The 14,657-nt window shown below is 41.4% G+C and overlaps 1 protein-coding gene across 1 annotated transcript; it reads left to right on the plus strand.

Moving 5' to 3' along the window:
- The first annotated feature begins 306 nt into the window (after nt 1-306).
- On the plus strand, nt 307-14,556 carry LOC108674547 (peroxidase). The gene is made up of 17 exons (XM_018162508.2): nt 307-423; nt 1,952-2,310; nt 3,038-3,228; nt 4,367-4,526; nt 4,941-5,074; nt 5,415-5,551; nt 6,096-6,304; nt 6,911-7,081; nt 7,896-8,121; nt 9,028-9,182; nt 9,959-10,156; nt 10,425-10,572; nt 10,802-10,958; nt 11,762-11,932; nt 12,789-12,932; nt 13,351-13,511; nt 14,191-14,556. The coding sequence occupies exons 2-17, from the start codon at nt 2,136-2,138 to the stop codon at nt 14,273-14,275; spliced, it is 2,622 nt and encodes an 873-aa protein (XP_018017997.1). The 5' UTR covers nt 307-423; nt 1,952-2,135; the 3' UTR covers nt 14,276-14,556.
- The last annotated feature ends 101 nt before the right edge of the window (nt 14,557-14,657 follow it).

A 14,657-nucleotide genomic window follows, 5' to 3' on the forward strand; every position in this document is an offset into this window, starting at 1 on the left:
AATTGGGAATCTAGCAGATAACGAAACTCATCCTAACCCAATAGCGATTTTCAGGGCGACCGCGATCGTGACCGCGACACTACATTATGTCCTATAATCGTCGTCGATGTCTATTTACAAAACAGGATACGCGCCGAGGCATATTGTTCGGATAGGGATTCCCGTTCACGCTTCATTGCCCCGCGGCCGCATCTAAAAAATAGCGATGTCAACACACAGAAAATCTGTGAGCACAAACAGGTTTGTCTGCAGCCTGTGCATATAACGCAAGGGCTCACGCTGCGATGCCAGTTCGGCCGACTGGCTTCGTTCAGTGGCGTTCGTTTTGTGTCTGCGCGGAAATATCCCAACTTAATTAAATAATTGTGCAAAATATGAGGCTTGTTTTACATTCATATCGGCAAGGTCACACGGCTAATGAAGGTAGTTCTTTGTGACGTTTGTTCACGTTGATTGAAAGTAGCTTTTTTATGTTAATGATCAACGCTGGTGCGACCGCAATAACTTTGTTTCGTTTCCAAGATTTTCGAAACAAAATTTAGTTTCGACAATCCTATGCAAATCCAGAGCGTTCGGTCCTATTTTCAATCAGAGATGATGATAACCTTTTATAAATGTGTTATATAATATCAGACCGTTTTATCTGTTTTATGCCTTTAAATCTGTGCGATAGATAATGAGATAATTTTTTTCAAGCATTTTGTTTTTGCCGTCATGTTTAATCGACATAAATGCTAGTTAATTTGCAAATAATTTTTCTGAAGCAATTGAGCTCAAATATGTTAGTGTGATTAAGATCAATTATTCTTGAATTAGGCACATGCGAGGACTTATATAACTTGTGTAAATTTGCGATTGAGACTTTAAAGTCCATGTCAACGGTGCAGCTAAACTGTGTTGAAATGGACGATGCGTGTAAAATAATTAAACAAACGACTGGACCTTCACTTCTCGTAGACTGACTTCTTGTTGGCGGAAACTGTACTTTTTTCATATTCGTTTTCGTTTTACATCAAAATTTAGTCGGTTTGTATTCGTTGCTGTACAGACAAATAAGGTCACGGTCATTAGTTCCTATATCCATCTGGGTCTGCATGCCGAGCCGTGGCAATGTGGCTTGAGCTCACGGAAGTGTTTGGATTCTTTAGCCATGCATTGGCCATGAACCCTCGTAATGAGCGCAAGAGTGAATGAATACTGCATATTGTAATACGATGAAAAGAGCGATATCTTTTTAGCGTAAAATTTACGTAAAAAAAGGAAGCTGTGAGTGCAGGAAATGAGCTGCTCTCTAAGATGCATTAATTTAATCAAACAGCACCGTTTCATTTTCCAAAATTTACCATTTTTCCAGTTCAACAAGATTTGGAAAACATTGAGGGTTTTCAAGTTGAAATCACTTTGGACCGACCTTTTTTGAATATAACATGAGAAACTTATTTGAAGTAAGAAAAATACAGAGCAACAATTAACAATGAGTGACTGTACGCTGCAAGAACAACGAGTAGAAAATCATGGCTGCCTTTATAATTTGGTTTCGGAACTTTAGATATATATTGTGAATGGAGAATATTATATATAAGGAGGATTTTTTTGTTTGTTAGTGATTCTCCTTGTTTCAGTAATGCAGTTAGTTTTCATCACCCAATGTTGATTGATGCTGATTCCATGTATAATTTTCAGTTAATTTTAATTAATTAATTGATTAATTTTAGTCTGTTTAAATTAAATTATTAATTTAATTAAATTAATAAATAAAATCTTTTAATTAATTTAATTAAATGACTAATTAACAAATTAATTTGTAGTCACAATGCACTCAAGGATATTTTCTGTAATATTTTATAAATTTTATTTTTTTCGTCATCCATGGCACGCAAAGTGATCATTCTAAATTTTTAATATTTTGGAAACAAAATTTTGAATTTTCAAAATCTTTTTCTCGTTTCAGAATATTTTCAGAACAAGTGTGTGATGCATTGCAACGCACGAAGTGAATGACAAGTTCCAAGAGTTTCTAACAAGGGTTTTGCATTAATTGTATTTCATGAAGCTTCGTGTTAAAACGCATTGAAGAAAAGTTTAGCTTCGAGACATAAACAATAAAATAAAGGAAGAGCATCCCGGACCCCGGCATGTCTCGGCTGTCAACCCTGGCTGTGGCAGGGCTACTGCCCCTGCTGTGGGTGTCGCTGGTGGGGGGCAGCGCCCAGATCGTCTTCCCCAAGGATGAGACTCCCCCTGCTGCCGCCCGACCGGCTGTCGCTCTCACTGCTGATAACCCTACACGATTGGCAGCTCTTACTGAAGGTGAGGTCATAGGGTTATAGTAATTCACCCCTCAGGGGGGACTTCTGACGCGTGTCTGTGCTCGTCAGAAGTCCTATGGGATTTCGCGCTCCTAGGGGGATTATTCCTGAGCGCCCCACCGCTGAGCAGCGGTGACTGACTGCAGGTCTCAGTTGTGGGGTTAAGTTATTATGTAGGTAGGATTCCTTACATTACGTTATTATGTAGGTAGGATTCCTTGCATCTCCTTTCTCTATCTCTCTCGTGCGGGCGTCCGACGTCCCGTGTAAGCGACCTCTTGTTCGAGTGTCTTCGTTTCTGTTGCTTTTCACCTGTCCCTCCTTGTCACTTCGTCTTTTTGAGATGCAAACGCTGTTTCTTTCGAGCCAGCTTCAGCGGGCTGGACATCTGAGACCTTCCGCCCCTTGTGGGTGATGATTAACTTGAGATTTTGAATAACTGAGACCTTCCGCCTCGCTGGCGATGTTACATTTTGACCATCGGTGCGAAATAGCTTGTTAGCTGAAGCGCTAGCAAACCATTCTACTACTACTACTTTTAGTAATTCATCAAATAAGTGATTGAATTATCTTTTTTATCCTCGGGGTTTTGACTGTATAGTGACAGCCGTGAAATTCTTCGTGGGCTAATTTAAAAAATTCCTATTCTGAATATAATTTGTCCGGTGTACGTACTTCTTAGGATGTGATATTTTTTTTTTTGCTACGTGTTCTTTGGTTTCCATAAGATGAGGCTTCGGTGAGTCTCACTGCGTCCCGCGTAGGAGGAAGCCATGTCTCGGGAGGAGGCCATGTCTCGGGAGGAGGCCATGTCTCGGGAGGAGGCCATGTTTCAAACGTCGCCCAATTCAACAGCCCCAAGCCCGCGGCCAACAGCGGGATTGGACTCTTCTTCCCGCGAGATGAACCATTGCCAAAGGTCGCTAAATCTTGGAGCATGACTTGATCAAATTTCGGCAAATATGTCACCAAGTAAAGTTGTCATATTAACGTTGAAAAATTTCTGTTACCAGGTCCATCAATAATTTAAAAACCGAAGAATGCAATTATAATCAACAGAACGACCATGTTTAAATGGAAGCGATTAAAATCAAAATGCCGAATACACGTAAAAACCTATCGATACAGACGGATAAGAAATATAAGTGCTGTCAAGGGAAGGGTCACATTAAAAAATATAATGATTCCAAGATCCTCAAACCTATGCCAAAAATCAATATTTTGCCGGAAATGTTAACAAATTAAAAATTATATTCATGAAATATTTTCGGATGATAACTTGCATATATTGCTGGTCATTCATTAAAATTTAATACGAGCTTAAATTCCTTATTTTTAAGAATAAAAGAATATTATTTCCACACATAAACTGTCCTCGCTATATTCGAAGTATACAGTTGTGCGCGATGTGCATCACATAAGTCGTAATGATTTTGCGAAACCTCGACATAAAATTGACCGTGGAAGGATATTTCGTTATAGAGTTCTGTTGGCACTCCCACCTCTTCAGACAAGTGTGTCATGCAATCGCTGTGTAATTTTTAAAATGAAACATTCTCTATATAATACTTATAATTAGTATCTGCTTGATTTTGTTAAGCCGTAGATTGTTATGTCTTCAGTAAAAAAGTATTTTTCTCTTCCGTGTAAATTTAATCGTTATGTGGATTAGACTAGGTTTCTTGAACTCATTAGAACTGATGATGAAGGTGGTCTCTAAAACGCTTTCAATGAAAATACAATAAAATTAATTGGCTTCTTTTTACGCTTTAATTCTTAGTTACTTCAAACATTTAGTTGAAAATAAATTTTCTGGCAAACGTAATTAGCATTTAAATTGTTGTGTGAGAGCTAAATTGTCGTAGTGACTAGTTTTTCAGACATGCCAACAGAATTGTGTGTTTGCAAATTATTCATTTGGAGATGTTCCCCACATAATACATGACATCGATATCACGGAAAGTCGTAGGTGCATCAACCACGCATGCACGTGAACTGCTTCTGAATTAATGAATGCACTTATTTAGATTTTTTAATGGCATGAACCACTCGCGCAGGTAAGCTGCGTCACTGCCGCAGGGGAGCCGGGGCTGTGCCGCCTGCTGGTGCAGTGCGCCACCTTCTTCGCCGACATCGCGGTGTTGTCGCGCTCGCCGTGCGCCATCGACGCCAACAAGTCGGGCGTCTGCTGCCCCGTGGTCGCCCATCCCACCCAGGGTCACGATCAAGAAATATTTTATAAATCATATAATTATATGAGAATTATACGAGATTTATATTATATAACATGAATGATTACTATGTATTATTTCATTGCATGAGAAAATTTAGTTATTGCCAATTTTGTGACTACTGTTCATATGACAAACATAGCCATTGCTAACTTTGCGACAAGCGCATAATATGATAAAATAAGGTAATTGCTTATTTTATGACTAAATTTTGTGAAATGACTTCGAAAGAAAAATCACATAGCCCCATGCGGTTCTTTCAGCCGGAAATCTATAAAAGGTAGAAGGCAAATGGAACTCATTCGGTGATTTGTGATCTCTGCTGGAGGCTCCTTCATGTCAATGAAACCCAACCAATTTTACTCAATAAATCTATTAACATTATGGTTTGCTCTCACAGACACCAACAGCATCGTGGATAAACCTCCTCCCGCGGACGTCGCCCGACCAAATCTTGAGCCTCAGCAGATCAATTTTGCCGTCGAGCAGTCGCAGGAGCAAGAGAAGAGGAAAATCGAATTCGAGAGGGAACTTGTGAGTTATATATATATGAATATCTTGGGATGTATTTTATTCAAATGCATTGGAATTGAAACTTAATAACAATAATTTATTTAATACAATCTCCACTTAAGAATAACCAAGCATCTTTTAAATAATTCGTTTGAAAAATCAGTCGTAAATATTCGAATGTGAATGGATATTAGATATATACTTGTATGTGAATTAAATATTTTGAAATTAATGGCGTAAATAAAATAAAATAAAATTATCCCGCATATGAACTATACACTCCATAAAAGAGTTATAAACTGTGTTAAATAAAATGAGCCTGCGAATAATAATCAAAACTGTATGCCTATATTTTTCTCAGGTCTTTAAGAACATCGTTGCTGAGAAAAACACGCCCGTGTTCCTACACGCACGCCTCTTCGACCCGAGCCCCAACGTGGTGGACAAGGCCAAAACGGCGGCCGTCGCACTCTCGACCACCCTCAATATAGTCAAGGAGTGAGTGGGCCATCATATGGCATAGCCAAAGGGTAGGAGTGAGTGGGCCATCATATGGCATAACCAAAGGGTAGGAGTGAGTGGGCCATCATATGGCATAGCCAAAGGGTAGGAGTGAGTGGGCCATCATATGGCATAGCCAAAGGGTAGGAGTGAGTGGGCCATCATATGGCATAGCCAAAGGATAGGAGTGGGTGGGCCATCATATGGCACGGCCAAAGGGTAGGAGTTAGTAGGCCATCAAATGGCACTGCCAAAGGGTAGGAGTGAGTAGGCCAACATATGGCACGGCTTAAGAGTAGGAGTGAGTGGGCCATCATATGGCACGGCTTATGGGTAGGATTGAGTGGGCCATGATATGTAACGGCTCTAGAGAATGAGTTCCTCGAGTCGTGATATTGCACGGCTCAAGGGTATAGGAGTGACATGCGTGCAAAAATCAGCAGGAAATGTCGGAATGCCTCGCGCCCTAGGAATCACACGTCAGTGATTTCCTTCGAACTTTTTCGCGATTAAATTTAAATATTTTCCGCATATCATTCAGGTTTAGCTTCAGCAAAGAAGAAGCTGAGTCTGGCCTGAGCAAACTGAGCGTCAAGGATACGATCATTGCTGACTCATGCCCTCCTGATCCCATCTGCCCTGAAACTAAATACCGGACAGCGGACGGATCCTGCAACAACATCCGCCACAAGGAGTGGGGAATGGCAGCAACCGCTTACCAGCGCATCATCATTCCAGACTACAGTGATGGTAAGTCTTCGATGATACATCATACATACTCGAGGAATAATGAATGGGCGGAAAAGGTTAATCATTCCCAATGCTTCATCATTCCGGACTACAATGACAGTGAATTTCGATCATTCATCATAATACACGAGGGATAATGAACGGGCCGAAAAGGTTGATCATTCTGTCATTATTCTGGACTATAGTGACGGCGAGTCCTCAATCATTCATCAATCATTCAAAGGATGACAATGAATGCTTGGGATACGACCACCTTCTTTCAGTGCATTGCTTTAAAGTTTGTATTATTTTATCGCATAGAAGTGGCATCTTGGTGACCAATTAGGCTCTCATGACAGCATATTCCAACTTTTCAGCTTGGTTTCCCTTTCTTCTCGAAATATTTTCCCGGCTCATTGAACAGGTGTTATTCAATACAGGAACTTTTCATGCACATGTCTCGTATATGAGTGCCAGTAACCATGCGAAGAAAGAGGAATTGTTTAATAAAATGTTTAATGTTGAAATGTCTTATGATAACCAACAAACGACAGAATATGCTTTGTTAAAATATTTTATGATATAACTTCTAAGGATCAAATCAATATCTTAACCGCAATTACCCAGGAGTGAACGCGCCCCGCCTGAGCGTGTCGGGTTCTCCCCTTCCCTCGCCTCGCGCCCTAAGCCAAAGGATGTTCGTCATGAGGGACGACCTCTACCAGGAGTTTACGCTGCTCATCATGCAGTGGGGACAGTTCCTGGACCATGACATCACGCACACTCCCATTAGCAAAGGTAATAATCACATTAATGCCCAAGGCCGCGATACTGGAAATAACTGCTGGAGATAATAAGATTAGATCTATTCTTACCGTAAAAAGAGAATCTAGTGTCTGGGAGGAGGTCAGTATTGTACAGAGACATCTATAAGAGCCAGTACTTCTGTGCTTTTGGACGTGAGCTCAGCCCGAAATTGCATTAATTTTCAATTTACATATTGTTTTTAGATCCTCAATAGATTTCTTAATTTAGATATAAGTTGGTTTCTGCAATAAAAATTACAGCAGGAATCTGTATCGGATAGTTCTATCTGAACGACAACATTTTTCTTTTCATCAGCGCCATTTGGTAGAGCAGTATCTTTATTGCTGTAAATTAACCTGAATCTTGAAAAACTGTCATTTTAATATTACGCCACTCGGAAACACAAAACTCGTAAAAAGTTACTTTAAAACATTTGACTCATGTCTGTGATATGTACGGCAGATACACGCCACTTATAGGAAAGAATTAACCCGGTGGAAGTCTAGTAGCTACTTCAAACTATCGTCAGTCATGAAAAGATCCGGTCAAATGACACGATATTCTGTGAACAAGGCACGAAAAGATCAAGAATCGGCGACAGGCCACATCATGCCTACGCTTCAGCGCCGACATCACTATGTTATGTTATGATTATCTGTCGTAGTGACAAAACGCCACTCTGAGAAAAAGTCACTTAGTGACATTCTCACTAGAAAATATCGAAAATCAACTGCCATCTGAAACCAAAGCTTCCTATTCACACCCTGCTTGAATATGCTTAACAATTTACTGTGCTCTGGTGAAGGGGACAACTTCGCCGACATCGTGTGTTGCTCGCGGGGCGCCATGCGGCCACCGCAGGAGCTGCACCCCGAGTGCATGCCCATCGAGATCCCCGAGGACGACGCGTTCTACGCGCGCTTCTCGCAGCGCTGCATGGAGTTCACTCGCTCCGCTCCCGCCATCAGGAAGGAATGCAAGTTCGGGCCCCGCGAGCAGATGAACCAAATCACCGCTTATATTGACGCAAGGTAATGAATGACAATTATGGATTATATTGGCGCAAAGTTATAAACGTCAATTACGAATAATATTGACGCAAGGTAATGAATGATATTTGTGAATTATATCTACGCAAAGTTATAAACGTCAATTACGAATAATATTGACGCAAGGTAACGAATGCCAGTTGTGGATTATATTGACGCAATGTAATTAAATGAATCGCGGCTTATAGTGACACATGGTGATCAACCAAATCAGGGCCTATCCCCCATGTTAAATTGGTTCTGTTCAATGAGAAATTAAAGTGGAAATGTCGCTGCGTTGCTAATCTTCTATGAGTTTAACATCGCCGCACATTTCTCTATCGGGATATCTTGCAGTGTTGTGCTTGTAATATTGATCCGTTGAGTCTTGATTATTTTCTATTTGCTAATCGTTTATACGGAATATTTTAAGCTATTATAGTATATATTGCAATTCGTGTGACTTATTTTGTAGCTACGATTATCATTAATAATTTTGAAATAATTTTCTCATTAGAAAAAATGCGTTGTACATATAAACAACAACAAAAAATATATATGAATATAAATATAAACAACACCTGAGCAAACTTACGTGGTGTCAGTCCTTAAAAAAAATGAAAGAACAAATGAATCAAATATTTAAAAGAACACAAACGTCACCAAACAGACACCAGATAAATAACGTCACCAAACAGACACCATGGAAATAACGTCACCAAACAGACAAGATATAAATAACGTCACAAAACAGACAAGATATAAATAACGTCACCAAATTGACCAAACAGACACCATATAAATAACGTCACCAATCAGACACCTTATAAATAACGTCACCAATCAGACACCTTATAAATAACGTCACCAAACAGACTCCATAGAAACAACATCACTGTCATCTTGCAGCAACGTGTACGGGTCAAGTGAGAGCGTGCAGCAAGGACTGCGTGAGGGCAGAGGAGGGAGGCTGCGCGTGACGAGGCAGGACGAGCGGGATCTACTGCCGGGGGACCAGCGGGCCCTGGGTTGCCGGGCCACGAGACCTCTCTGCTTCAGAGCAGGTAGATGGGACCATAGAGTAATGGAGTGCCGGGCCACAAGACCTCTCTGCTTCAGAGCAGATAGATGGGACCATAGAGCCCTGGGGTGCCGGGCCACGAGACCTCTCTGCTTCAGAGCAGGTAGGTGGGACCATAGAGTAATGGAGTGCCGGGCCACGAGACCTCTCTGTTTCAGAGCAGGTAGATGGAACCATAGAGTAATGGAGTGCCGGGCCACGAGACCTCTCTGCTTCAGAGCAGATAAGTGGGACTAGAAGGCTCCGAGGTGCCGTGTCACGAGACCGCCGCTTTAGAGCAGGTAGATGGGACCAACGGGCCCTTAGGGGCCGGACCACCAGGCCTCTCAGCATTAAAGCAGGTAAGTGGGACCAGCGAGCTCTGGGGTACTGGCCCACCAGACCTCCCTGCTTCAGAGCAGTTAACTTACTCCTGCATTTTTCGTTCGAATCGCTGCCGACTCCGCGAAACATTGATGTATTTTAAAAGGAATTGATCCCAATGATCATCAATCAGGAATAAAAGTACCCCGAAACTTTCGTTAGATTTGTTTTTGCTACTTACAGCAAATGATTATCATTGTGCTGTCAAGAAACACTTGTTAGTAATAACAGGTTTAATATTTGTAACAAGATAAATAATGGATCTTTTCTGTCATATGTTGAGGGAATTTAAAAGTAAAAATTGTTTATCAGTAATGAATCATGTTCGCATCACTGATCGAAAATGAGAATGCATGACCGGAAAAAAATTTTTGCATGAGCTGAACGCTTCCTCAGGTGATGTGCGCGTGAACGAGCAGCCGGATTTGGTTGTGCTGCACACGATCTGGATGCGACAACACAACAAAATCGTGGCCGAACTCTCGCGCCTCAACCCGAGCTGGACCGACGAGGCGCTCTTCCAGGAGGCTCGTAGGATTGTCGTGGCGCAGATGCAACACATTACCTACAACGAATATTTGCCCATTGTTCTCGGTACATCCATACTATCATCACTTAAATTCATAATAAAAATGTGACTATCTCTGTCTCCGTTGGATGGTTATAGGTTGTGATCACATTGTTCGTTATGCGAGTTGTGCCTTGAGTATTTTGTATGTATCCACGATTAGATTGTTCTTTTCATTGGTATGCCTTTTAGATATTAGTAATAGATAAATACGTTGAATTATACCTAATAATTTCCTCTGAATAACATTTTTTCAATTGTTGTCAAATAACTTATGTTACGTTTGATTGTCAGGACAAGACTTCATGGTGAGCTTTGGCTTAGTGCCACTTCCGAGTGGATTCGCCAATACCTACAATGACAAGGTCGATGCCTCCATCAACAACGCCTTTGCCGCCGCCGCCTTCAGATACGGACACACTCTCGTCACCAGCAACATTCAGTAAGTAGCACATCCATCATCCCTCAATGAATACTTATCCAAAAGTATCCCTGTTATGTTCCTCTTGTCTTAGTCCAGATTGAAGCTCATCTGTTGTCGATACTCTAGATGAGACAATATGGTTCTAACGAAGTTCCGTGCAACAAAACATATGTTCAAGTAATTGTTCGAAAAAAAAAAATATTCAGCAACAAATGGTTATTTTTTGTTATTATTTTCTGCATCACAGGGGATACTCGAAGTTCGGAAACGTCGACCGCGACTTAAAACTGAGTCATTCTCAGTTTTCTCCGTTCTTCCTGTACGAGAAGGGTACGCTGGACTCCATGTTACGAGGCCTGTCTATCCAACCCAGCCAAAAATTCGACAACATCTTCACGGAGGAGGTGAGTGCTGACAATTATTCTTAAGATCAAGTGTAGTCAGTTTACTCCATAGTATAGCTTGCAGAAAAGAATTGTTTCAGCAATCTGTTGGTACTAAGCAATGACCGAGTGAGGCCCTCATACTTGTAAACGTTCATGGGTAATATCATCAAAATTAAAACTTTCGTATGTAAAACTTTCGTAGCTGCAGTAAAGCTTCGTACCGTAATTATACGAGTATTCACTATTTGCATGCATATGCACAATATTTATCGTGTTGCAATTTTACCTGTGAAAATTTTTATTTTTAACTGAGGAATCATGAAACATTGAAATATGAGGAGGTGGAGTCGGATTAGAAAGTTGAAACGTAATTTTGACTTTGGAAAGTGTAAATTCAACTCGATTATTACCAAAAACTTCATTTTACATTTCAACCCTGAAGTTTAATGGGAGTTCAATGATACCAAGGGCCCCCTCAATGATACGTATCACCTATGGGGTTCAATGATACCAAGGGAGTTCAATGATACCCATCACCTGTTGGTACGGGCCCTTAAACGGGAAGAGGGAATTCGGGGCAATGAATTCAGGGTAATGGGATTTAATATAACATGTTTCGGGTTGATAGGATTCGGGACTGAGGTAATAGTGATTACTAGATTCGGGGATTGCGTTCAGAATTACGTTCTCACTTCACCAGTGGCACTTGTGAAAAATATAGTTCACATTCGCACAATCTAAATTAATTCTTTTGGTATTGCTCTTCAAATTATCCGGGATCGATTCTAAATGGTTCCAGTGAGAAATGTTTCCCCTTGCAGTTGACAAACCGCCTGTTCGCTCAAAATGGTTCGTTCGGTATGGACTTGATAGCGCTGAACATCCAGCGCGGCCGCGACCACGGCTTACCCGCGTACAACCAGTGGCGGAAAATCTGCCACCTGCCCACCGCTCAGCAGTTCTCTGACTTCACTGACGTCATTCAGCCTGAGGTACATATTCAGTATCGCTCATTACGGAAATACTTTTCTTGGTCGTTTTAGTTTTGACTTATGCTTACTTGCAAACATTTGTGCTAATATGTGAATAATAATTAAGTGGTTCAATTGATGTTGCACTATGTTCAGAGACTCAGAGTACCAGGATTGGAGTAAAGAGGTGCGGGTTTGATCCCAGCTATGTACATAACATAACATATTGATCTCGGCGCTGAAATGTAGGCCTGATGTGGCCTGTCGCCGATTCTTTTCCTTTTCGTTCCTTGTTCACAGAAGATCTAATATATAATATCGTTTCATTTGACCGGATCTTTCCATGACTGACGATTGTTTCAAGTAGCTACTAGACTTCCACCGGGTTCGATATGGTGCTAGGCATTTCAAATCTGAACATATATTTTTCTATAGCTTTATCTAGTGATTCTAGTTTGTTCTTGAACGCGTTCATACTTGGAGCGCCAACGATGTCATCGGGGAGGCTGTTCTACATGTCGGTGATTCGAAGCGAGAAGAAATTTTGTCGCGTGGAGAAGTTGCAGCGCAGTTTTTTTAGTTTGTTGCCGTGGCCCCTGGTGTTGGTTAGTCTGTTTATGGTTAGAATCGGCGAGGAGGCCGGGCTGTTAAGCAATGCAAAATTGGAGAAGTGAGTTGCGAGAGCGAAACCGCAACCAGCTGCGAATGTTCTGCGATATTAAGAACCTTCGATAGGTTTACGGCCTAGTAAATGCTGAAACCGCTATTTCAGATAAAATACTTCCCGAGTTTTATTATTCGATTTTAAATTGTATCCTCTCATGATAAATGAAAATAGCTTGATTCACTGTTTTAAGTTTTCCTCAACATTGACCAGAACGTGGAGAGGTTGGCAACGCTGTACGATAACGTGGACGACGTCGATTTGTTCATTGGAGGACTGATGGAGACGCCCAAAGCTGGCTCACTGCTCGGCCACACGTTCCTTTGCATCGTTGGAGATCAATTCGCTAGACTCAAAGTAGGTGGCAGTGGCTATCATAAGCTCAGACATGGTTCTAGTCCGTCTAGACTTTAAGCAAGAAGAAATATTTACATCGCTAAAATGTATCAAATTACTATTCTCATTCTTTGCTGGAGTCGAAAGGTTGAGAGCTAAAGGTGCCTGTGCACTGGGAAAGTTTCAGCTGATGGATAATATTAGTGGGTAATAATACTCGATAGTAATTTTCGGAATAGTTTCTTTATTCAGTGGAAAGTAGAAAGAGCAGCCGTTTGCAGTAAAAATACTAATTTCAATAAGAATTTGTTCGTCCATACTTCTTTAATTTAAATACATAATAATAATTTTTCAATGCAAATGGGCCATTGGGTGCATATTTGGTATCCAGGAAAATGATACATGCAATAATTTTGAACATGGATCCTTATTTTTGCAGCTCGGAGATCGTTTCTTCTACGAGAATGGAGGCTTGCCGTCTTCTTTCTCGGAAGCGCAGTTGGATCAAATCCGCAAGACGAGCATGTCGCGGATCATATGCGACAACTCCGATGATATACAGACAATCCAACCACTGGCCTTTATCCAAGCCAACCTTCCGTGAGTCATCACGCTATAAATTAATTTATAGTTTTAGTTATAGTTAAGAACTCTAATTCAATGGTCATTCAAACAGGGGTGGATAGCTAGAGGTCAGCATAGCCCAAGTCCACAGTGCGATTCATATACCTTCCCGAGCGTAACGCAGCCGGGCATCTTCACGACTTTTGACACAAAGCGCCCACCACAACAGCGCAGTTCAGTCACAGGCCGGAGCGCATACAGGCCGGAGCACAACTGGCCGGAGCGCAGCAGGCCCTACCGCAACAGCAACTCCTAACGTAACCTATCCTAACCTAACCTGCGCCGCATGTTGCGGTAGGGCCAGTTGTGCTCCGGCGCTGTGAAGCAGTGGCTGTGTTGTGCGAAGCGGGTTTACTGTTAGCCGAAGTTACCCACAGCTCATTGATCTGAGGCTATGTGTAGATATTGCATGCTGATGGTTGGCGTTGGGCCCAGGGCCTGTTTACGAGTCAATTTTGTTACCCACGGCTGCGCTTCCTTCAAACAGCAATTACTTATATTTGTAAATACTCTGGACGGCTCGATCTTAATTTCGTATAAAAGTGGGTCCTTCGCTTGCACGCAACACTTACCAAGAACATAATACATGATAAATAATTTAATAGAAAACCATATCGCCATAATATATTTATTGTATTTCTGCCTCCTCCACCAGAAACCAGCGGGTCTCCTGCAAAGACGAGGTCCTCATCCCCAGGATGAGTCTCGAGCCCTGGCGCAACGAGCCCGTGTCGCTCTGAGTGCCGGAGTTACCCTAAAAAGGACGACGCAGTTCTTGCAGGCCACGTTGTAGATCACATGGAACTATAGCGCGCGTAACTGCTTAGGTTTGATCGAATAGTGTTGCTGCACTAAATCGGGTTCTAAATTTATTTCCATGTTTCATGTTAGATAAGCGTTCGAACATTCAATTGCGAAAATATCCGGAAAAGATTCATAGAGCCTCAAAAGAGGTAGTTATATTATCAACAACAGGTATGTAATTTTGCCTGAAATCAATATCAATAATATCTTGCACATATTGAAAGACTTTCTCTGATTAATTTCCTTGCCGCTGGTGACAAGTCTTACTAAATCCAAATCATCGGCAAATGTATTTAGTTCAATCATAATTCCCATGAA

Source organism: Hyalella azteca, unplaced genomic scaffold (assembly GCF_000764305.2).
Source record: "Hyalella azteca isolate HAZT.00-mixed unplaced genomic scaffold, Hazt_2.0.2 contig11104, whole genome shotgun sequence".
In the NCBI taxonomy this organism is placed as follows: Eukaryota; Metazoa; Arthropoda; class Malacostraca; order Amphipoda; family Hyalellidae; genus Hyalella; species Hyalella azteca.